Source organism: Jaculus jaculus, chromosome 5 (assembly GCF_020740685.1).
Source record: "Jaculus jaculus isolate mJacJac1 chromosome 5, mJacJac1.mat.Y.cur, whole genome shotgun sequence".
In the NCBI taxonomy this organism is placed as follows: domain Eukaryota; kingdom Metazoa; phylum Chordata; class Mammalia; order Rodentia; family Dipodidae; genus Jaculus; species Jaculus jaculus.
In genome coordinates this window covers 102,999,215-103,024,041 of record NC_059106.1, presented here as the reverse complement: position 1 = coordinate 103,024,041, position 24,827 = coordinate 102,999,215, and the positions used below count along the sequence as shown (strand labels likewise).

General features: G+C 42.9%; 1 protein-coding gene across 4 annotated transcripts in view; it reads left to right on the top strand.

Moving 5' to 3' along the window:
• The first annotated feature begins 2,636 nt into the window (after positions 1-2,636).
• Insr (insulin receptor) overlaps positions 2,637-24,827 on the top strand; it is a 216,054-nt gene continuing 193,863 nt past the window's right edge. For 2 of the 4 annotated variants that reach the window (XM_045148649.1, XM_004661735.2), the window contains exon 1: positions 2,638-3,302. In XM_045148649.1, coding sequence (XP_045004584.1) covers positions 3,203-3,302 — 100 coding nt within the window. In that variant the 5' untranslated portion in view covers positions 2,638-3,202. Of the gene's footprint in view, positions 3,303-24,827 lie in introns of all 4 variants that reach the window. The other 2 variants (XM_045148650.1, XM_045148651.1) reach the window with 2 other exon arrangements.

Here is a 24,827-nt window from a genome sequence, read left to right as displayed (position 1 = left end):
AAAAATAAGCGAACAAATTTTCACATGGGCTGTCTCAGCAACTGCACTTTCTTGTTCCTGCACATGACTTCAGTTTCTCCTCTTTCTTTTCTATAGTGACAGTACCTGTTTCTGTTGCAAGAAGGGCCTTTGTACATGGTTTCTACTGGGGCATTTTCTCTGGGGCTTCTCTTGGCTGACCTCTCCTTTTAGATTTAGCTCAAAATGACTTCTTGAACAAATGCTTCCCTATATACCCACTTCCCTCAATGTCTAACACACGACACATAACACACATAGCACCTTCCTCCCCTATTGTTGGCTCTACAAGGAAATGGATCAAGTTTATTTTGCATACTTTATTAACCAGTCAGGAGTGAACAAGACTGATAAGAGTTCTTTTTCTTTAAGATATTTTATTTTTTTATTTGATAGAGAGAGAAAGAAAAGGGAGAGAGAGAGAGAGAGAGGAGAGAAAGAGAATGAGCATGCCAGGACCTCTAGACACTGCAAACAAACTTGAGATGCATGTGCCACCTTGTGCATCTGGCTTTACATGGGTACTGGGGAATCAAACCTGGGTCCTTAGGATTCACAGGCAAGAGCCTTAATTGTTAAGCCATGTCTCCAGCCCCACCTTTTTAAACGTGCAAGTGTGTATTCACATGTATGTGGGCACGAGTGTGCATGTGTGTGTGTGCACGCATGTATATGGAGCCCAGAGGTTGACATTGGGTGTCTTACTTGGTTGCTCTCCACCTTATTTATTGAGTTAGGGTCTCCCAGTGAACCCAGAGCTCATGGATTTGGCTAGTATAGCTAGCCAATTTGCCTAAAGGAGTCACTATCTCTGCTTCCCCAGTTCTGGGTTTACAGTTGGGTCACCGTGAGCCACCACACTCACCTGGCATTTACATGTGTTCTGGAGGTTTGACCTCAGGTCCTCATGCTTTTTTGGCAAGTGTTTTATCCACTGACTATCTCTCTAACCCCAAGCTTGATAAAATTTATATCTTCATAAGAAAGAGGAGGTGACATGCAAAATAAGAATTTCAGGTAGGAATAAACATGAGGTGAAAGTGACTGCAGAAGGGAACAAAGGAACTGAGTGTGTGTGTGTGTGTGTGTGTGTGTGTGTGTGTGTGTGTGTGGAGGGGTAGGTTTCAAACCTTGGTCAGGTAAGAAAGTTCATTGGAGTTGAAAGATGAGCCTAAGATGAAGTGTGAAAGGGGGCAAGACAGGGACAAGGTGTTGAGTCAGGAAGAAATGTGCTGTGGCAAATCTTTTTCTTGTTTTTGGTTTTGTTTTTTAAAAAGACAGAGCTTGCTGTGTCCCAGGCTGTCCTTGACCTCCTGATCATCTTTCTTCTACTTCCCAAGTGCCGGGATTACAGAAACATATCACCATGTCTGTTTTGATTTCTGAGACAGTGTGTCATTCTGGAGCTCTCAAACTTGCGGTGTGTCCAGGCTGGACTCTTTAACTCACGATCCTCCAGTCTCAGCCTTCCAAGTGCTGGGATACCAGGAGTGCACCACACCCTGCTTGAACTATTTGTTTAATGATAAGAGGAAGAATGAAAATACATTGGCGCCTTCTTGGATCGTTTTATTTCCTTTGCAGGTTCTTGGTAGAAAGGCATTGTCAAACCCATGATACCTGGAAGAAGACACCAACTTAGTAACTCCCAATCCCAAAAGACCTGGGAAGTGAAGGGTAGCAGAACCGCATTCACTTTGTATTCTGCCTTTCCTCTATACCTAAGGTTTACACCCTTCAGTAAAGTAGGTCGACCAGGACCATGACCTAGACATTCATCTGCCTTTGGACTGGTGTGCGCTTTGAAATTCCAGGTGCCCATGTGAGACCTATTTGAGGTCTCTAACTTCATCTCCTTTGCTTTTTGGAAACACTGGAATGTTCTACTTATACTTTCTTCATTGTGTCAGTGAAACCACGGACTGCTCTGAGGGTCCTAAACCACGGAACCCAGGAACCAAAGATTGCTTGGGGCTGTGGGCACCTGGCCATCTCCAGGGACTTGGGCAAGAACTCATTCCTGGAACTGCCCTTTGAGGCACCTGCTAGCTCTTAGCTGGGTCCCAACTAGGATAAAGAGAGTAAAGCGTTGTTAATCAACTAGGCTGCAAAATTCCAAGGGAATGTCAAAACAGTGCCAGGAATTAAAAAAAAAAACAATAAATAATTGAAATAAATTTCCCAAAGGGATCAAATAGCAAAGAGGATAAAGGAATAATCAGTTTGGTTGGACCCCACACCTGGAGGCATCTGGGACATTCCCCAGAGTCTGAGATTGGACTATCGGGGTAATACTGGGACAGTTTGACGATCGGGGTGCTCCTGGGTTCTGAGATGGGAGTCTAGGACTGTTTGAATCAAGAAGGGAATCTGGGGTTGCTGCAGACTCTTAGATCGAAATATCAGGTTAGTTTGGGGTGCCTGGGTCAGGTAGGGAATCTAGGTGCATCGCCAGGCTCTGAGATTGGAACCTCGGGCCTGTTTGGGGTACTCCCTTCGCCGTGATGTGCCCCAGACTTCCGGTGTCAGGGCCAGCACCAGGACGTTTGTAGGCTAGGCGTGGCAGGGCTAAGCCACACCTTCCTGCGCGGTCGGGCTTCTCCGTCCCTAAGGCCGGCCTCTCCCAGGCGCAGAGTCCCTTCCGATCCATAATCCGCGCCGCCTTTTCCCTCTGTCCATACTGGGCCCAGCTGACGAGCCGCGTTGTTTACGGGCCTGTGTAGCTCTAGCTCCCGGCGTCCGCCCGCCGCCTGCTGCCCGCGCCTCCTCGAGCCCAGGTGCCCGCCCGCCTGTCCGCGCGTCCCTCTGTCCCAGAGTCGGCAGATCGGGGCGCGGAGAAGCCGCGCGTCGCGGGGAAGAAGCTAGTCAGCCCGGGAGCGCAACAGCTCCTAGTTTCGCATCCTGTGATCTACGGATAGGACCGGGCCTCAGTGGCCGGGAGGGGGGTCGTCGTCGCCTTCCCCTGGGTGCTCCAACGTTTTGGGATCGGCCGCGGCCCGCTGAATGCTTCCTGGGCCTGCTTCCAGGGCCCTTTCTCCAGAGGGACTGAGGCTTGGGAACCATCAGCGTGGAAGAGAAAAGACCGCACGGTCCCCAGTGTCCCTCCAGCGACCACCTTGGAGTATGTCCTCCGAGGGCCTGCGCCGCGCGCTCTGATCCTCGGGGATCCCGCGCTTTCTTAGCCATGGGCACCGGGGACCGGCTTGGGGCCCCGGCTACGCAGCTGCTGGTGGCGGTTGCCGCGTTGCTGGTGGGCGCTGCAGGCCACCTGTATCCCGGAGAGGGTGAGTGGGGGAAGGGAATGGACGCAGAAGTGGGAGGTGAGCACCGCAATTGGTTGGGCAGCCCCCACTCCAAGACAACACAGAACCCCCTTTAAGGAGTAACAATCCTTCCCTGGGGAGGAGGAGCGGTGGGCCTTCCGAGGGTGGCTCTGAATCTGAGGAAGCCGCTGACCTTGGCCTTTGCCCGCCATGCTCGCGGCTCTGCGCCCCGCGTGCCCGACCCGCGTCTGAGGAACCTTGCCCCAGTGCCTGCCCTGAGGCCTGCGCCTCTGCCCCACGCGTCTCTGAACCTAGCCCAGCCTACTAGCTGAGACAAGACCGGCTCCTGTCCTCTCTGGGTCGTATGTGCGGTAGGGGCGCGGGAAGTGGGGTCACTGGGTCAGGATGGCTTCAGATAGCCAAGTGCCTAAGCACATATGGTTTGGCGCTAAAGCCCAGAGTGTCCCACTGGTGGTGAAAGGTAGAGACCCCTCCCTTCCTTCCTTGGATTTAAGCTTTCGTGGCCTCATGTCTAGAGGCAAAATCTACACGCCTTTGGCTTCTGCCGCTCCAGTTGTACTAGAGTAGTGGCAAGTTTTCATCAAGATTAGTATAATTATAATTGCTGCACGCCTTTGGGCTGGTTGGCTGGTCTCTCTGGAACCTTGCAGTCGCCCCCTGGAGGCTGATACTGTTATTTACCCATTTCCGAGAGGAGTAAACTGAGGCATAGATAGAACTCACTGGTTCCAGAGTGAGGGTTTGAATCTCCTTGTGTCTGGTTGTAATCATGGCTGGCTGTTCCCCCTTATACTACTTAGACCCCACTCCAAACCTTCAGCTCTATCCTTTCTAGTTGTGGTACTAAGACTGAAAGAGAATATAGCTTGGCTTTCCCACTGTAGTGGTTCTGAAGCCCTGCTTTAAAAATATCTCTTGAGGCAGGAGGAGTGGTCCACACCTTTAATCCCAGCACTCAGGAGGTAGAGGTAGGAGGATTGCTGTGAGTTCGAGGCCAGTCTAAAATTACAGAGTGAGTTCCAGGTCAGCCTGGGCTAGAGTGAGCCCCTAACTTATGAACAACAACAAAAAGTCTCTTGAGGCTGGGGAGATTTCCTAGTGGGTAAAGTGCTTGTCATGAAAGCATGAAGATTCCCAGTACCCACATAAAAGCCAGGCTTGGTGATGTGCTCCTGTAACCCCAGCCCTGGGGAGGTAGAGGTATGAGGATCCCTTGGGCTTGCTGGCTAGCTAGTTTTACTGAATCTATAATCTAGGTTTATTGAGAAACCCTTTTCCAAAGAATAAGGTGGAGAGTCATGGAGGAAGACATCTGACCTCAACCTCTGGCCTCTACGTACACCCATACATATATGAACATGCATACACATGCGCTCACCCATCACTCATACAAATGCAAAAAAAAAAAATCTGATGAGGTACTGCTTCAGATTTTTCCATAAAAGAGAATTGATCACGATGAGGAAGGGGTCAGGCAGAGAAGGAATAGAATGTCCTAAATTTGCTGACCTCAAAGCAGGTCCTGGAGACTATATAGGCTTTGGAGGTGAGGGACCTGAATTTGCAGAATGGTTCTGGTGATTGCACAGTGTCTTCAGAGGCACTGAGGATCTGGTATAGAGGAGCTCACTGAAGGGTGGTGGTTTGTTTTTTTGTTAAGAAAATTCCACATGAGTTGTTAGACATATACCAGGCCTTGTGTATGTGTGTATACATGCACATGTGCACACACACACATGAATGCAACCATGTGGGTGTGGTTATCTGTGTAGCTTTGGTAATTGTTGATCTGTGGCTGAACTTTGAGGACTCAGTAAATGTATTTACCAAGCCTTTGCATAATACAGTTTCCACAAGGGCAGGGGCTTATGTTATAGTTTACCATGAACATTTCTAGAGCCTAGAACTGTACATATCACATGATAGATATTCAGTAAATATTTGTTCCTGAATGGGGCAAGTGGTAGAGCCATTGGGGTTTGTACAGCTTTGTCGTCTTAAGAAACTCCTGGCTTATAGGTCAGTTGTTAAAAAATGTTTGTCTTGCAAGCCTGAAGACCTGAATTCCATCCCCAGAACCCATGTAAAAAGCCAAGTGTGGTGATATGTAGCTGTAATCTCAGTGCTAGAGAGGCAGAGACAGGAAGGTCCTTGAAACTTGCTGCCCAGCTGTTCTAGCCTAACTTGGGATCTCCAGGCCAGTGAGAGACCCAATCTAAAAAAAAAAAAGTTGGCTGGCACCTGAGGAAAAACGCCCAAGGTTGTTCTGTGAATTCCACACACATATATACTATATATCTGTGCATGTACACCTGTACAAATACACGCATGCACATGCCCACACACACAAGGAAATGTTTTCTGGAAACAAGTCTCCATGCATAGCACATATGATCTCAGTGAGTTCACACCACACCCTTTAGAGTAGGTTTTCACAGGTAAGGAAGCCACAGATGAAAAGGCAGTGGCTGAATGCTTATTATTTTAGAGTGAAACCTTCCCACCCCTGATTTGGGGTAATGGTTAACTATCCTATCAGATAAATGAGATCTGATGCCTCTCAGAGGTAAGGGAGGGGCAAATAACTTTTCAGATCATTAATCTCTAACATCAATCAACAGGGCACTTTGGTTGGGATGGAGGGTTGGGGGAAATCAGTGCAATTTTTTAAAAAATTTTTAAAATTTTTATTAGAGTTTTCCATGATTATAAAAAAAAATTCCATGGTAATACCCTCCTTCCCCAAACCCCATACTTTCCCCTTTGAAATTCCATTCTCCATCATATTACCTCCCCATCACAATCATTGTACTTACATATATACAATATCAACCTATTAAGTACCCTCCTCCCTTCCTTTCTCTTCCCTTTATGTCTCCTTTTAAACTTACTGGCCTCTGCTACCAAGTATTTTCATTCTCACGCAGAAGCACAGTCATCTGTAGCTAGTATCCACATATGAGAGAGAACATGTGGCGCTTGGCTTTCTGGGCCTGGGTTACCTCACTTAGTATAATCCTTTCCAGATCCATCCATTTTTCTGCAAATTTCATAACTTCATTTTTCTTTACCGCTGAGTAGAACTCCATTGTATAAATGTACCACATCTTCATTATCCACTCATCAATTGAGGGACATCTAGGCTGGTTCCATTTCCCAGCTATTATAATTTGAGTAGCAATAAACATGGTTGAGCATGTACTTCTAAGGAAATGAGATGAGTCGTTTGGATATATCCCTAGGAGTGCTATAGCTGGGTCATATGGTACATCAATCTTTAGCTGTTTTAGGAACCTCCACACTGTTTTCCACAATGGCTGGACCAGATTGCATTCCCACCAGCAGTGTAGAAGGGTTCCTTTTTTTCCACATCCCCGCCAACATTTATGATCATTTGTTTTCATGATGGTGGCCAATCTGACAGGAGTGAGATGGAATCTCAATGTAGTTTTAATCTGCATTTCCCTGATGGCTAGTGACATGGAACATTTTTTTTAGGTGCTTATATGCCATTCGTATTTCTTCCTTTGAGAATTCTCTATTTAGCTCCATAGCCCATTTTTTGATTGGCTTGCTTGATTCCTTATTATTTAACTTTTTGAGTTCTTTGTATATCCTAGATATATATCCTCTATCAGATATATAGCTGGCAAAGATTTTTTCCCATTCTCTAGGTTGCCTCTTTGCTTTTTTCACTGTGTCCTTTGCAGTGCAAAATCTTTGTAATTTCATGAGGTCCCAGTGATTAATCTGTGGTTTTATTGCTTGAGCAATTGGGGTTGCATTGAGAAACTCTTTGCCAAGACCAACATGTTGAAGGGTTTCCCCTACTTTTTCCTCTAGCAGTTTCAGAGTTTCAGGTCTGATGTTAAGGTCTTTAATCCATTTGGACTTAATTCTTGTGCATGGAGAGAGAGAAGAACCTATTTTCATCCTTCTACAGATATATATCCAGTTTTCCCAACACCATTTGCTGAGGAGGCTGTCTTTTCTCCAATGAGTAATTTTGGCATTTTTATCGAATATCAGGTGGCTGTAGCTACTTGGGCTTACATCTGGATCCTCTATTCTGTTCCACTGATCTACATGTCTGTTTTTGTGCCAGTACCATGCTGTTTTTGTTACTATGGCTCTGTAGTATAGGTTAAAATCAGGTATGGTGATACCACCAGCCTCTTTTTTGTTGCTCAGTATTATTTTAGATATTCGAGGCTTTTTGTGATTCCAAATGAATTTTTGGATTGTTTTTTCTATTTCCATGAAGAAAGCCTTTGGCATTTTGATAGGGATTGCATTAAATGTGTAGATTGCTTTAGGTAAGATTGCCATTTTCACAATATTGATTCTTCCAATCCAGGAACAGGGGATGTTTCTCCACTTTCTAGTGTCTTCTGCAATTTCTCTCTTGAGTGTTTTAAAGTTCTCATTGTAGAGATTCTTTACTTCCTTGGTTAGGTTTATTCCAAGGTACTTTATTTTTTTTGATGCAATTGTGAATGGGAATGATTTTCTGATTTCATCCTCTGTGTGTTTGTTGTTAGCATATATGAAGGCTACTGATTTCTGTGTATTTATTTTGTATCCTGCTACATGGCTGCAGGTTTTGATCAGCTCTAACAGTTTGCTAGTAGAGTTTTTAGGGTCCTTTATGTATAGAATCATGTCATCTGCAAATAATGATAACGTGATCTCTTCCTTTCCAATTTGTATCCCTTTTATGTGTGTCTCTTGCCTTATTGCTATGGCTAAGACTTCCAAAACTATATTAAATAGAAGTGGGGACAGTGGACACCCTTGTCTTGTTCCTGATTTTAGTGGGAAAGCTTCCAGTTTTTCTCCATTTAGTAATATGTTGGCTGTAGGCTTGTCATAAATAGCTTTTATTATATTGAGATATGTTCCTTCTATTCCCAGTCTCTGTAGGACTTTTATCATGAAGGGATGTTGGATTTTGTCAAATGCTTTCTTTGTGTCCAATGAGATGATCATGTGATTTTTGTCTTTCAACCCGTTTATATAATGTATTACACTTATAGATTTGCATATATTGAACCATCCCTGCATCTCTGGGATAAAGCCTACTTGGTCAGGGTGAATGATCTTTTTGATATACTCTTATATTCTGTTTGCCAATATTTTATTGAGAATTTTTGCAACTATGTTCATGAGGTAGATTGGTCTGTAATTTTCTTTTTTTGTTCTATCTTTGCCTGGTTTTGGTATCAGGGTGATGCTGGGCTCATAGAAGGAGTTTGGTAGAATTCCTTCTTTTTCTATTTCCTGGAAAAGCTTAAGAAGCAATGGTGTTAGCTCCTCCTTAAAGGTCTGGTAAAATTCAGCAGTGAATCCATCTGGGCCTGGGCTTTTTTTAGTTGGGAGATTATTGATAACTGTTTGGATCTCCATGTTTGTTATAGGTCTATTTAAGTGATTAATCTCATTTTGATTTAATTTAGGGAGGTCATATAAATCAAGGAAATCATCCATTTCTTTCAGATTTTCATACTTTGTGGAGTATATGCTTTTATAGTATGTCCCTATGATTTTTTGAATTTCTCTGGAATCTGTTGTGATGTTACCTTTTTCATCTCTGATTTTATTCATTTGTGTCTCTTCTCTCTTTCTTTTGGTCAGATTTGCTAAGGGTTTATCAATCTTGTTTATCCTTTCAAAGAACCAACTCTTTGTTTCATTAATTCTTTGGATTTTTTTTTTTTTGTTTCTATGTCATTAATTTCTGCCCTAATCTTTATTATTTCTTCCCGCCTACTGACTTTTGGTTTGCCTTGTTCTTCTTTTTCCAAGGCTTTAAGGTGAAGCATTAGGTCGTTTACCTGTGACCTTTCTTAATATAGGCACTTAAGGCTATAAATTTACCTCTTAGAACTGCCTTCATTGTGTCCCAGAGATTTTGGTATGTTGTGTTCTCTTTATCATTTGACTCTATGAATTTTTTGATTTTCTTCTTGATTTCTTCATTGACCCATTCATCATTTAGTAGTGTATTGTTTAGTTTCCATGATTTTGTGTATGCTCTATAGCCTTTCTTGCTACTGATTTGTAGTTTAATTCCATTGTGGTCAGATAGAATGCAAGGAATTATTTCAGTTTTCCTGAATTTGTTAAGATTTGCTTTGTGTCCTAATATATGGTCTATTTTAGAGAATGTTCCATGTGCTGCTGAAAAGAATGTATATTCTTCAGCCTTTGGATGAAATGTCCTGTATATATCTGTTAGGTCCATTCCTTCTATGACATCATTTAGTCCAGATGCCTCTCTGTTTATTTTTTCCCGGGATGACCTGTCAATTGATGAGAGTGGGGTGTTAATGTCACCCACTACCACTGTGTTTGGTGTTATCTGTGACCTTAGTTCTAATAGTGTTTGTTTGATGAATTTGGGAGCCCCCATGTTATGTGCATATATGTTTAGGATTGTAATGTCCTCCTGTTGGAGTGTGCCCTTAATCAATATGAAGTGACCTTCCTTATCTTTCTTGACTAACGTTGGACTGAAGTCTACCTTGTCCGATATTAGGATAGCAACCCCTGCTTGTTTTCTAGGCCCATTTGCTTGAAACACCATCTTCCAACCTTTCACCCTAAGATAATGTCTATCCTTTGTAGAAAGGTGAGTTTCTTGGAGACAACAAATTGTAGGATCCTGCTTTTTAACCCAGTCTGCAAACCTATGTCTTTTCGTTGGGGCATTGAAGGCGTTGATATTAAGAGATATTATTGAATGGTGTGTATTTATATTTGCCTTTTTTTTTTTTTTTGTGGTTCCGGTTCTACCTGTGATCTCTTAAGTATTTGAGTATTGCTTGTTTTTTCTAGGTTCCTTATATGTGTGCTTTTCCTTTTCTTCAGCATGGAGGATTCTCTCAAATATTTTCTGTAGAGCTGGTTTTGTCTTCAAATACTCCTTTAACCTGCTTTTGTCATGGAATGTCCTTATTTCTCCATCTTTTTGAATGGATAACTTTGCAGGATAAAGTAACCTTGGTTGACAGTTGTTATCTTTCCGAACTTGGAATATATCACTCCAAGCCCTTCTGGCTTTAAAAGTTTGTGTTGAATAATGTGCTGTAATCCTGATGGGCTAACTTTTGTAGGTAACTTCATTTTTCTCTCTAACTGCTTTCAATATTTTTTCTTTGGTGTGTGTGTTTGGAAGTTTGATTATATTATGGCGAGGAGAGGTTCTTTCCAGGTTTTGTCTGGCTTGGGTTCTAAAGGCTTCCTGTATCTGCATTGGCACCTCTTTCCCAATTTGGGGGAAATTTTCTTCTATGATTTTGTTGAAGATGCCTGCTATGCCTTTGGAGTGGAATTCTTCTCCTTCTACTATGACCTGAATTCTAATATTTGATCTTTTCCTAGCGTCCTGAATATCTTGAAATTCCCACTCATACTTTTCTATAAGTTTGTCTTTCTCTTTGTTGGCCTGTATTAGATCTGCCACCTGGTCTTCTAGCTTAGAGATTCTGTCCTCTCCTTCATCCATTCTACAGGTTAGATTTTCTACAGAGTTTTTTAGTTCATTAACTGTGTTCTTCATTGCTAGTAATTCTGACTGGTTTTTCTTTGTTATTTCTATTTCCTTATTTATGTCTTGTATTGCCTTCTTTATTTCATGAAATTGGTGTCCTGCGTCTTCTTTGATTCCTTTGATTTCCTCTTTAAGTTCCTCTTTGACTCCTTTGATTTGTTCTCTGACTTCTTTGAACATATTTACAATCGTTGTTTTGAAATCTTTCTCAGGCATTTTAGTGTTTCTTGTGTTATAATGTATATATTTTTGCATCTTGGATTAAGTCAAAGCTTGGATTTTCTAGCTAGGTGGGTATTCTTAGCTGTATCAATTGATTTGATGTTATATATTTTCAGGGTAGGAGCTAAGGTGTTAGATGTGGCTCTTAAGACTCTGAGAGTATCTACAAAGATGTTCCTAGGGGTTGAGTTTCCCTGCTATGGGGGTATTCAAGTAGGCTGAGTGGAATAAAATACAGGTAGACTCTAAAAGTTAACTAAACACTGTACCCATTCAGTCAAAAACAGCCCCAAGTATGTATGCCAGAGTAGTTATTATAACAACCAGATCCTCTATCAACATAGAGGTTAAGATTAAGATTTGTGGTCTGTTGAGGGATCCAAGTCAGTTTGTGACCAAGTGAGACCCTTCCCTGGTGCAAACCCAGTTACCTTGGATGAGTTTCGTCTCAGTCAAGTTGCTGCCTGGGTTGTCGGGCTGCTGTTCTGATTTTGGAGCTGGGCACTGGCTTTTCCTGCGGGGCATACCAAGCCTGGCAACTGTGGCCCTGCAGATCAGCATCCCCGCTGCTGGAACTGCTGCTGCTTCTGGGTCTGCTGTTGTTGCCGCTCCTGGGTCTGCTGCTGCTGGGTCTGCCGCTGCTGGGGCCACTGTTACTGGTACCGTAGCCACTGGTGTTGCTCCCGAACTCTGCTCCTGCTTGTGTCCCGCTGTTGGCTCAAGTTGGCGTGGCTGGGTCCCGGACCGTTGCTCCGTTCGCCGGAGCTCGGCTCAGGCAGTGGGGGAGGGGAGGGAGCCTCAGCTGCTCTGGATCTCCGCTGTTCCACGTGTTCTTCTTCCTCGAGGTCTGCTCCTCCGATGCTCGCTGCCGCTCTCCCTTCACGTTTCCTGAGTTGCGGAGAGCGCGGTGTGAGGGAAAGCTCCTGCACCTGGCTTTTCCTGCAGCTCGAGCCGAGCCTGGCGGCTTTCTGTTGCGCTGCCGCTGCAGCAGTTGGCGGAGCTGCCGGGGCCGCTTTTGCCGGCCTGTGCGGGTTCTGGATGCTCTGGATTTCTCCTACTTCTCCGCTGCTGCTTCAATTTCCTATACACCTCAGTTTTTACAGTTTTTAGTAAAAGTGTGTATTTTGCTGAGTCCCCCCCCCCCCCCCCCCCCCCCCCCCCCCCCCGCTGCTTTGGCGTGGTACCTATGCCGCCACCAAAACCGGAAGTCCCCACTGCAATTTTTTTTTTTTTCTTCGAGGTAGGATCTCACTCTAGCCCAGGCTGACCTGGAATTCACTATGGAGTCTCAGGGTGGCCTTGAACTCACAGCGATCCTCCTACCTCTGCCTCCTGAGTGCTGAGATTAAAGGCATGCACCACCACGCCCGGCCCCAGTGCAATTTTTAAAAGTATTTAAGAAATCATTTTCTGGTGTGTATGTAGCATATGCAAATGTGTGTACTCTGTACACATAGTGTGGAGGACAAAGGAAGATGTCAGGTGTCTTCCTCTATTGTTCTTTCCCCTTGTTTCCCTGAGACTGATTTTCTTAATGGATTTTTGGTTTCCAGTTTTTCAGTTAAACTGGCTGACAAGGGAGCCCTGGTCATCTTCCTGTCTCTGTCCCTGTCAGTGATGGAGTTATAGGCATGCACAGCCATGCCTGGGTCTTTTACTTGGGTGCTGGGGATAAGGTTGAGGTCTTCATGCTTGTGTAGTAAGCGCTCTTACCTGCTGAGGCATCTTCTTAGCACCCTCTTTTGGGGAGATGTCATGGAGAACATGCCACCCCAATTCATTCTTTCATGGAGGCTTATTGCTCTGCTGAATTTCCATTTACCTCAGGGTCAGGCTAGCTGTAGTGGAGATTGCTCTTGAGCATTGCCAAGTCTGAAAACTTAAGGCAGTGTCAGGTGACTTTCAGTAGGGAACTTCAGAGTTTTGGGAGCTTTGGGGAGGGGTATTGAGTGAGTTAATGGGCATGAGACTTTCCCTTCCATGGGTCTCTTCATTTCTTAGGTCACTGTGATACTTTGAATGTATGGCCCCCATAGACTCAGATGTTTTATTAAAATTGAGTTTGCACCGCCAGTCCTGTGGTGGTTTGATTCATGTATGCCCCATAAACTTATGTGTTCTGACTGCTAGGTCCCCAGCTGGTGGCAATTAGGGAATTGTAGCCTCCTGGAGTGGGTGTATTTTTGGGGGTGGGCTTATGAGGGTTATGGCCAGCTTCCCTTTGCCAGTTTTTGGCACACTATACTGTTGCTGTTGTCCACCTGATGCTGGCCAGGAGGTGATGTTTCCCCTCTGCTCATGTCATCATTTTTCCCTGCTGTCATGGATCTTCCCTTTGAGTCTGTAAGCCAAAATAAACTCTTTCCTCCCACAAGTTGTTCTTGGTCAGGTGTTTTCTGCCAACAACATGAAGCTGACTGTGACAGTGAATTGGTACTGAGAAGTGGTGTCACTGCTGTGAGAAAACTATGTGGCTTTTGGCCTTTTGGGACTGATTTAAGGGAGGAATGTGGAAGGATTTGAAACCATGGCCTAAGAGACACCTTGTGCAGCCCTGTGGACTATTCTGGTCAGAGCTGAAAGACCTGAATGCAGGAAGAGCTGTAGACTATGAGGTTTGGTTTATAAGGGAAATAAAAAGCTTTGCTTGGACTGGGCTAACAGTAGTTTGTATGAGAGACTTGCTGTTTTGCCTGTGTCCTGACAACTTCTGCAGGGTTGCATTGCATAGAAATGGACTGGTGTGAGCAAATGGATATGGCACAGAAAGAAATTAAATCTTTGAGCCCAAACTGCTACCTGTTCAGCTGCAGTTGTTTGAGAGATTACAACCATAGAGATTGGGCCAGCTAATCTGCATTGGGAAAGCACTAAGAATTCATATTTACAGGGCCCTGAATGCCAAAGGAATATCTTATTTTTCATAGTCTGCTTTATTCCTCTCTGGATTAACAAATTGGTTAACCTGGCACTATGGAGTGTAATTAATGCAGGAAAGAAATGGTCATTGAATTTGCAACATAGTTTTGTTTTTTTTGAAATGGGCCATGGGCAGTGTGAAGCAGGCTTGTTGGATTACCTGCATGGAGGCCTGATGGAGCCATGAGGATGAATCATGGGTTACAGTGGAGGCCCAGTGGCAATGCCAGGAATATGAGATGGCTGTCAAGGAGAGATGCCAGCACTGGATAAAGTTTTCCAGGACTAGTAGGAGTAGCCTAGCTGGAGGGGCAGAATTGGAACTCCAGAGATTTGTCAGTGGTTAGGATGCTGAAACTTGGAGACTTGTCACTGTTTAGAGTTATCAGACTTGGAGCTAAAGAATTTGATGTTTGCCTTGTTTGTTTTAAATCTTGTATTGGTTCAATTTTTCCTTGTCAGGCCCAGTACCATCTTTTTCATTGTGAATGTTAATTCTGTACCCTTTTGGTTTCTTTCTTTCTTTTTTCTTTTTTGTATTTTTATATCAGTTAAAAAATCTTGGACTATGGAGATGTTTGAATATTGTTGGGATCGATAAAAAACTATGGGGACTTTTAAAGTTGGACTAAAAGTATTTCATTTTACATCACGTATGGTTTTCAGCTTATAGGGTTAGGGGTGGCATGTGGTTTCATCAGGTGTCCCCCATAAACTTATATGTTCAGTATGCCTAGGTCTCCAGCTGGTAGCAATTTGGGAATTGGAGCCCCCTGGAGTCAGCTTCTCCTTGCCAGTGTTTGGCACTCTCTGCTGCTACTGTTGTCTACCTGATTTTGGCCAGGAGGTGATGTCCACCTTCTGCTCATGTCAGTGTTTCCTCAACCACCAAGGAGCTTTCCCTCATATTTGTAAGACAAAATAAACCCTTTTCCCCCACGAGCTGCCAGCAATGCAAAGCTAACTGCAACAAGCCTCTAGTAGACAGACTTTGGGGTGTGTCAGTGGGGGTAGGTCTGAATTCCAGCCCAGAGGTATGCAGAGAGGTTTTGAGCTTAGCAGGGTCCCTGTTTGCTGCTTTTTGGTGTTTGCTGGCTGCTGGTGGTTTCTCTGTCTGCTTGGATTTATGAATGGGAGTCAGCTTCTTCCACCATTGATGGAACTTCCCCTGGATCTGTAAGCTTGAAATAAATCCCTTCCTTCCATAAAACTGTGTTTGGTTAGATGTTCATCCCAGCTCTTTGTAGTTATTGCTAACTTTACTTCTGTTCTGGAGACTTGCCTATTTCCATCCCCTGCCCTGCTCCACTCTTATTCATAGACCTCATCTAGAGGTGAGCCTCTGGAGGACCTCACTATATCCCATTCTGTCATGACTGCTCTCCCTTCTCAGCCTTGGTAGTTGAGGTTGGCTAATTCTAGGTTGTGAGACTGTTTTGGGCACTGTGGAGTATTGAGAAGCATTCCTGATGTCAGGAACATTTCACTGTCCCCAAGTTGGGATAATGGAAAATGTCTCTAAGGCTGGGGAGATGGCTTAATCAGACCTGAGTCCAGTCCCCAGTACCCATGTACTTTAGCCTGCAAAGATTCAGTACACCATCAACCCTATTGTTCACTATTTCTCGCCTCACCCTCTGCATCCAGCTTTACCTAGTTACTGAGGAATCGAACCCTGTTTGTTAGGCATTGCAGGCAAATGCCTTAACTGCTGAGCCATCTCTCCAGCCCTCTCTTTTCTTAATCTCTCTCTCTGTCTCTCTCTTTTTTATTTCCACTGCAAATGCCACGACCTTTAGGATTTTTCTAACTCTGCTTCCCATTGCCATAGGTAAGTGCAGTGGAATTACAGATGCTTGTGTTATTTTGCCTGGCTTTTATGTGGGTCCTGGTTATCTAAATTCCAGTTGTCAGGCTTATGCAGCAAGCATTTTTAACCATGGGACCATTTCCCCAGCCCCCATTACTTCTTAGAGACCTGTCCTCCTGTTCTTCTTCCCCAAAAGGTCACACTTACCACTCTTGCTGCATGTCAGTCACTGCTTTGTCTATGGTGTTTAGTTATCTCTCAAGGTGACCCTCTCCTCTCATCCCATCTTCTTCAACCTGGCCTAGTGACCCCTCTGAGTTTGACACTGCTCTGTCCTTCCCTCCCTTTAAAAGGCAAAAATCTCTTGGAAAGTTTACACTGTGCCTGGCTTCCCATGTTCTATTCTGTTTTCTCCCTTTACCTGGACTAAGATTTTGGCCATCTCTTCTTGGGGCAGGACAGGAGGAGTAAGGGTCTCTTCTTTAACTTTTTCCCTTCCCACTGTGTCATGTATATCTGCTCTGGCACCATCTACAAATAGGGGGTCAGCAAACTGTGGCACTTATGCCAAATTTATTGCTTGTTTATCTAAATAAAGTTTTTTTAAAAAATTGTTTATTTGAGAATGACAGAGAGGGGTGGGGGTAGAGAATGGGCATGCTAGGGCCTCCGGCCACTGCAAACAAACTTCAGACGTGTGTGCCTCCTTGTGCATCTGGCTAACGTGGGTCCTGGGGAATCGAGCCTCGAACCGGGGTCCTTAAGCTTCACAGGCAAGCACTTAACCGCTAAGCCATCTCTCCAGCCCCTAAATAAAGTTTTGTTGGTGCAGAGCCACTACAATTTGTTTATTTCTCTTCCAGGGCTACTTTTGTGCCCTGATGTTAAGTAGTTAAGTGGTAACAACAAAACATATATTTATACATTGCTGTTAGCCCAGAGAGTTTGCTGAACCCTGATCTGGGTTGTACTGTTTTTGTTAGAGGTGCTGGGATTCAAGCCTAGGGCCTTGAGTGGGGTTGTTAAGTTCTTTGTCATTGAGCCCTCTGAGTGTTGGTCTTCATCTTCTACCTTGTTTGAGACAGGGTCTTGCTTGCCAGCCCTCTGGACTTTTCTCCTCATCCTTTTCCGTCTTACTTTTCCTCCTTCCTCTGCTTCTTGCTTCTCCCTCCCTCCCTCTCTCTGTCCCTTCTTCTTTCCTTTCTCTTCCTCTTTTCCCTCCTTCCTCTCCCCTCCTATTTCTCTTCCTTATCCCTATCTTTATCCTTATCTTTGTTTTCATCCTTCATTTTTCTTCCCTCCTTCTCCATCTTCTTCCTTCTTTGTCTACCCTTTTGTTCTTCTTCCTCCTCCCTTCTCTCTCTCTCTTTTTTTTTTTTTTTTTTTTGCTGAGACAGGGTTTCAAGTAGCCCAGGCTGGCCTCAAACTCACAACATAGCCAAAGATGACTTTAGCTTTCTGGTCCTCTTTTCTTAGCCTCCCAAGTGGACTATGCTTCTTCAAAGCTGATTTGTGAAGTCATGCCTTGGTGTCTGGTGCAGCTTGAATGAATCAAGTGAAATAAAACACCCAAGAGTCCAGTGTATTTCTCTTTATAAGCCATGTAAAAAAATTTACATTTTTGTTGTCCTGAGTACATATGGGTAACAGTGAAGAAATAGCAGCAATATTCCTTTCCCTTTCCTTAAGCCCATGTGATCTTGGGATTTACTGACCCAGGCATGTTCTCTTATCAGCCGGTCTTTGGAGCCCAAAAGGAAGTGGGGTATGCTGTGGATTTTTTTCTCAAGATTCCTTGTTTTAATTTCCATTAAGGAAATATGTGGGGGCAGGGTTTTTGTTTTGCAATTGAGTTGTATTTTTTTGGTTAGAATAATAGCAAGAAATGCATTCTTATTACATTATCTATCATCTGTATATCCATATATTTATGCATGCATTCATCCAATATATTATATATTTATCTATCTGTCTACCTAGCTATAGTGTCTTTATGGCTATGTTTCTCTGTATCTAGGTATCTCTGTGTCATCCATCAATCCATTTATTGATCCATATGTATATGCACCCACCCACCTACCTACCTACCTGCCAATCCTATCTATATAACTGTCTATCATTTGTATATGTTTGTACCTTCACATATACAAGAGTATAGAGAAGTAACTCCTTATGTCCCTTCAAACTCCTACATAATTCCATTCCTGTTTCAAGAGGAAAATGGATTTAGTGTGTGTCTTCTTAACATTTGAAGAAATGTTTCTTTTTAAAATGAACATATAGTAAATTTGATTCTCTCTGGTGCACAGCCTTTAATCCCAGCACTTGGGAGGCAGACGTAGGAGGGTTGATGTGAGTTCAAGGCCTGTTGGGCCTTGAGAGGCCAGGGCGTGAGGCCTAGTGGAACTTCCTGAGCCTAGCTAAAGTTTGGCGACCTGTCTCTGGCCAGGTAGGACTCTGCAAGACGTCTAATGGCTTCTGGCCTGTGCAGGAGTTGGAATTATCATTTCAATAGTCACAGTTTACTATTGGCCCTTACCTCTCCCCCATCCTAGAATCCCCGCCTTGTCCCCAACATTATATAGGCAACTGCTTTTAACAATAGAGCGAGTCCTTTTGAGTTTCTGCTTCTACAAGATTCCCGACTCATTGTGGTTTTTCTCCAGTGAATAGGAGAGGTTTTGAGTCGACCGACGCTCATCTTTCTTCTCAACCCCTTGGGAAGAGCCAGCGGGCCTGGTCCCTCCTCAGCACTACTTACCCGCTGGGGCAGAGCCCGGCAAAGGCCAGCCTTAGATTACATAGTGAATTACAGGTCAGCCTGGGCTCGAGCTAGACCCTACCTCAAAAAACAAACAAACAAAAACTACTGAATATGGTTAACCTTGCAAGGTTGAATTTCTCTTTTGGTTTAGCTGTCTTCCCATAAGATTTTTACAATAGTGCAGATGTGTTTAAGTAGAGAGTATGGGCTGGAGAGAGGGCTCAGTGGTTAAAGGGGCTTGATTGCAAAGTTTACCAGCTAGGGTTCAATTCCCCAGTACCCAAGTATAGTGGTGCATATGTCTGGAATTCGTTTGTAGTGGTGAGTTGTCCTGGCACTGCTCCCCCATATATAAATTAAAACAATATTTTATAAAAATAAAGAGTGTGCCTAGCCTGTGTCCTGAGTTCAACCCCCCAAATAGCAAAGAGACAAGAAAGGAAAGCAAACACATCTAATTATTTCTATCACTCCTCTTTCTAGAAGATAAAACAATAAATCTTACTGCTGGCTCAAGGATTCTCTGAGAAATATAATGTACAGTGTAGATGCAAAATATATCCCTTTATCATTTTTAAAACAAACATGTATTTATTTTTATGTGTATGTACGTGTGGTATGTATGCTTGCACACTTGTATTTGTGCAGGTACATGTGTCACATACGTGTGGATGCCAGAGGACTACATTAGGTGTCCTTGTTTAAGAATGCTACCTGTCTTTTTAAGACAGTCTCTTACTTGGCAGTGAGCCCCAAGGGTCCAGTATCTGCCTCCCTAGCACTGGGATTATAGGCTTGCATCACCACAACTGGCATTTTTACATGATGCTGGTGGTCAAATTCATGTCCTCATTTGTGTAGGATGCAAATACTATATCTACTGTGATATCTTTCTGGTGTGTGCACACGTGGCATACACATACACAATACACACACATGCTCTTTTTTGGGGGTGGATTGAGGTAGGGTCTCATTCTAGCTGACCTGGACTTTACTCTGTAGTCTTTCTTGGTGGTCTCGAACTCACGGGGATACTCCTAAGTCTGCCTCTCAAGTGCTGGGATTAAAGATGTGTGCCACCACGCTCAGCCCACACACATCTTTTGAAACAAGGTCTTTTTTTTAGCCCAGGCTAGTCTTCAACTTGGGACAGTCCTGCCTTTGCCTTTTTACTGCTAGGATTACAGGTGTGATCCAGCATGCCTGGCTTCTGCCTTTTTATCATGATACTTGATTTGTTTTCCATCCCTATGTTTTTTTCCAGACAAAAAATGTTATAATCGGATTAATAGAGTCTTAAAACTGAAATTCTTAATAGTCTTTTAAATTAACTAATATTTTAACATAGATTGTAGTATGTCCCCTCCCTGGTTCCCATTTCCCTGAGAGCCCTTCTTAGTAGGGATGTTGGTATTTACTGTGGGGTAATTAGGGCCTCTGTCTCTTGGGGGAGCTGTGCCTCTGGTTGCTTCTACCCATCTTGTGGCTCTTATAATCTTCCTGTCCCCTCTTCCACAACAGTTCCTGAGACTTGTCAGGTGTGTTATCAGTTGATGTTGACTTCTCTGTATTTCTGTTATGATGTGCTTTGGTTTACCACAGTGTTTGTTGCTATTTTCCTGGATGTGGATGTTAGGCTAGTATTGGGAACAGTACTCAAATTACTGCTTTCTCTGCAGTTTCTTCTGGACCCAAGTAAATGTGGTAGAGGTGGCACATCTTGTTGTCAGCTTTTGGATATGTTTTTTTGTGTTGATGGATCTTGAATATCCCTAGCAATCTCTGTTGTCTGTAAGATAAAACAGATTTTCCAACCTAGGGTGGGAGCAGCTTTGATTAAGGGGATATGCCTAGGAGCTGGAGAGACAATTTGGTGAGACTACCCATTTGACTTGTACAGGGAAAACTGTGGGCTTCTTTCTGGGCAGTGTGATTTTCCTAATCATGGGGTGCTGACTTATTTCCCAGTACCAGTTATGAATTCTCTTACACTGAGTGGACCTCTTGTCTAATTGGAGGGCAGTTGGTTACCCACAAAGGCTGTGTGCCACTATTGCATAGTGTGTACTCCTTGTCTAGTTGGTAAATTATGTGGCTTGCAGGGTTTCCTGCTTGTTCATGCTGTTGGTAACCACTGTCTCACAGTACTTCCCATAGCACTTTCCAGTACCAAGAGGGTTTGCCAGGTGAAGATTGGCTTTCCTTCAGTTCCCATATTGTCTCTTGGTGTTCTGAGGTGACAGCTTGTAGTGTCTTCAGCAATAGGGTCTTACCTTTTAGCTCTGTTTGGTAACCAAGTGGTTGGCAAAGGCCTGCAGTTTTGGGAAACACACAGATCACTCTGGCCAAATGCTCACTGTGGGGGTTAACCCAGATCTGGCCCTGGGATCCACAAGCCAGAGCCTCTGGTTTAAGGCTTAAGCTTTTAATGGATATTATGATCTGGTCCACGTATACAAGATAGAACACCCTAATTTCTTCAGCACCATTTGTTGAAAATGTTAGCTTTACTCCAGTGTACATTGTTAACTCCTTTATCAAATATCAGGTAGTTGTAGTTACTTGAAATAAGGCCTGGATCTTCTTTTCTGTTCTTCTGATCCATATGTCTGTTTTTGCACTAGTACCATGCTGTTTTTATTACTATGGATTTGTAGTATAGTTTGAAGTCAGGTATGGTGCTACCCTGCTGAGGATAGTTTTGGGTATCTGAGGCCTTCTGGAGTTGCATATGAATTTTGAGACTATATTTTTCTATCTCTGTGAAGAAAGTTGCTGGAATTTTTATGTGTATTGCATTGAATCTGTAAATTGATTTTGGTAGAATGACCATTTTTACAATGTTGATTCTTCTAATCCATCAGCATGGGAGGTCTTTCCATCTTCTCATGTCCTCCTCAATTTCTTTCCTCAGTGTTTTTATGTTTTCGTTGTATAAGTCTTTCACTTCCTTGATTAGTGAGATTCCAGTTTATTTATTTATTTATTTATGGCTATTGAAAATAAGATAGCCTTGCTGAGCTCTTTCTCTATATGTTTGTCTTTGGCATACAGGAAGACTATTGATTTTTAAAAAATATTTTATTTATTTATTTAAGAGAGAGAACACACACACACACACATACATACACAAGAGCATGTGGCAGGGTCTCTAGTCACTGCAAAGGAACTCCAGATGCATGTGCAATCTTGTGCATCTGGCTTCTGTGCATAATGGGGAATCAAACCTGGATCCTTTGACTTTGCCAGCAAGCACCTTAATGGCTAAGCCATCTCTCCAGCCCAACTACTGATTTTTGCACATTGACTTTGTAACCTGCCACTTTGTTGAAAGAGTTTATTACCTTTAGAAGTTATTTGGTGGAGTCTTTTGGGTCACTTGTGTATAAAGTCATGTTGTTTCAGTCAGGCTTGCCTTGCTGGCAGAAATCACCCAACCAAGAGCAGCTTGTCAGAAAAAAAGGTTTATTTTGTCTTACAGACTCGAAGGGAAGCTCCATGATGGCAGGTGAAAATGATGGCATGAGCAGAGGGTGGATATCACTTCCTCACCAACATTAGGTGAATAATAGCAATAGCCAAACTCTGTCAAGAGGAAACTGGCTATAATACTCATAAGACTGCCCCCAACAATACACTGCCTCCAAGGAGACATTAATCCCCAAATCTCCATCAGCTGGGAACCTAGAATTTAGAACACTGAAGTTTATGGGGGACATCTGAATCAAACCACCATACATGTCATCTGCAAATAGTGCTACTTTGACTTCTTTTCTAATTTGTATCCCTTTTACTTCTCTTGTCTTATTGCTTGGTAAAGGACTGCAAAAACCATGTTGAAGAGCAGTGGTAAGAGTGGGAACCCTGTCTTGTTTCTGATCTTAATGGGAACTCAAGTTTTTCCTCATTCAGTATGATTTGGGCCTTAGGTGCATTATAGATAGCCTTTATTATGTTGAGTTGTGGTCCTTCCATCTCTAGTCTCTTTAACACTTTGATCATGAAGTGAGGTTGTATTTTGTTGAAGGCCTCTGCATCTATTGAAATGATCGTGTGGTTCCTGTGTTCAAGTTTATTTATGTGGCACATTGCGTTTAATTGATTTCCATATGTTTAACCATCTCTGCATCCCTGGAATGCAGCCTACTTTATTAAGGTGGATAATGCTTCTCATGTGTTCTTGAAGTCACTTCACCAGTATTTTATTGAGAATTTTTGTGCCTAGGTTTATCAAGGATATTGGTTTATGATTTTCCTTTCTTGTTCTGTCTGTGTCTGGTTCTGCTATCAGAGTAATGCTGACTTTGTAGAAGGAATTCAGGAGCATTCCCTCTTTACCAATCATGTGAAATAACCTGAGAAAAAGTGGTTTTAATTCTTCATTGAAGGTTTGATAGAATTCAGCTGAGAATCCATCAGGTACTGGACTCTTTGGTTGGGAGGTTTTTCATTACATGTTCAATCTTATTTGAAATGATATATTAGGACGTTTATGTGCCCTGAGTTTAGTTTTGGTAGGTGGTATGTGTATAGAAATTTGTCCATTTCTTCCAGATGATTCTTTTTTTTAAATAGAGGTTTTGAAAGTTATGTCCTTATTGTTCTTCCAATTTCTTTAGTGTCAGTTATAACCTCTTCATTTTCATTTCTGGTCTTATCAATTTGAGACTTTTCTTTTTTTCCTTTTATCGGATTAGCCAGGGGTTTATCAATCTCATTATTTCTGCTCTGATCTTGATTATTTCCTTGCATTTAGAACTCTTAGCATTAGATTGTTCTTTTTTTTTTTTAAACACCTGTAGGTAGATAGCTAAGTTATTAATTTGGGATCTCTATGTTTTTGATATGAAGGCATTTAGTGCTATGAAATTTTTCCTTAGGACTGCCTTTATTGTATCCCATAAATTCTGGTATGATGTGTTTTTATTATCATTCAGTCCTAGAAATAGTACAGTTTCCTTTTTTATTTCTTCCATGACACATTCATTGTTAATATTTGTGAGTTGGTTGTTAATTTCTAGCTTTAATGCTTTATGGTCAGATACAGTACAAGAAGTGATGTCATTGTTTCTGAATTTATGGAGGCATGCTTTATGCCCTAATATGTGGTCTATTTTAGTAAAGGTTCCATGAGCTGCTGAGATGAATATGTATTCTGTGGAATTAGGGTAGAATGCCTAGCAGATGTCTGTTAGGTCTAAGGTATTGTTAAAGTCCATTATTTCTCTGCTGATTTTCTGCTTGGGTGATCTGTCTATTGATAATAGTGGGGTACTGAAGTCTTTTACTGTGATGGTATTTGGATTTATTTCTGGTTTGTTGTCAAGTAGGCTTTGCTTTATAACATATGACACAGCTGTGTTTGGTGCATATGTTTGTAACTTTGATATCCTCTTGTTGGATCATTTCCTTGATGAGTCTCTTTGTCTCTTTTGACTTTTGGTTTGAAGGCTATTTTGTCAGATATTAGTATAGCCTCACCTGCTTGATTCTTATTTCCATTTGCTTAGAAGGTGGTTTTCCAATCTTTTATCTTGAGGAGGTGTCTATCTTTAACAGTGATGTAGGTTTCTTGCAGACAGCAGATAGGTGGATCCATTTTTCTGATCCAGCCAGTTAGCCTGTCTTTTGATTGGGGAGTTCAGATCATTGATGCTTAGAGTTGTAACTGTGAAGTGCAATTTAATCTCTGTCATACTGAAGGCTTTGCAGGTTTTGGTGGTATGTTGAGTATTATACATTTTTGCGTCTGTTCCTTTTTTTTTTTTTTAACGTTTCAAGGTAGGGTCTCACTTTAGCTCAGTCTTACCTGGAATTTGCTATGTAGTCTCAGGGTAGCCTTGAACTCATGACAATCCTCCTGCCTCTGCCTCCTGACTGCTGGAATTAAAGGCATGTGCAATCACACCCACCTTTTTCCATTTTTGGTTGTTGTTTTTCCCTCTTGTAGGTTCTTGAGGTTGGTTGTTGGGCTCTTGTGTGTGGAGTAGTCTCTGAAGTATTCTCTGTAGGGTTGGCTTTGTGTTCAATATTCATAGAGCTTATTTTTATTATGGAAAGTTTTCCTTTCCCCTTCTACTATGAGTGATACTTTTGCTGGGTATAGTAGCTTGGGTTGGCAGCTGTAGTCTTTCAAGGTTTAGGGTACTCCATTCTAAACCTTTTTGGTTTTTAAATTTTCCATAGAAAAATCACTGGTGCTGGGCATGGTGGCACATGCCTTTGATCCCACCACTCAGGAGGCAGAGGTAGGAGAAC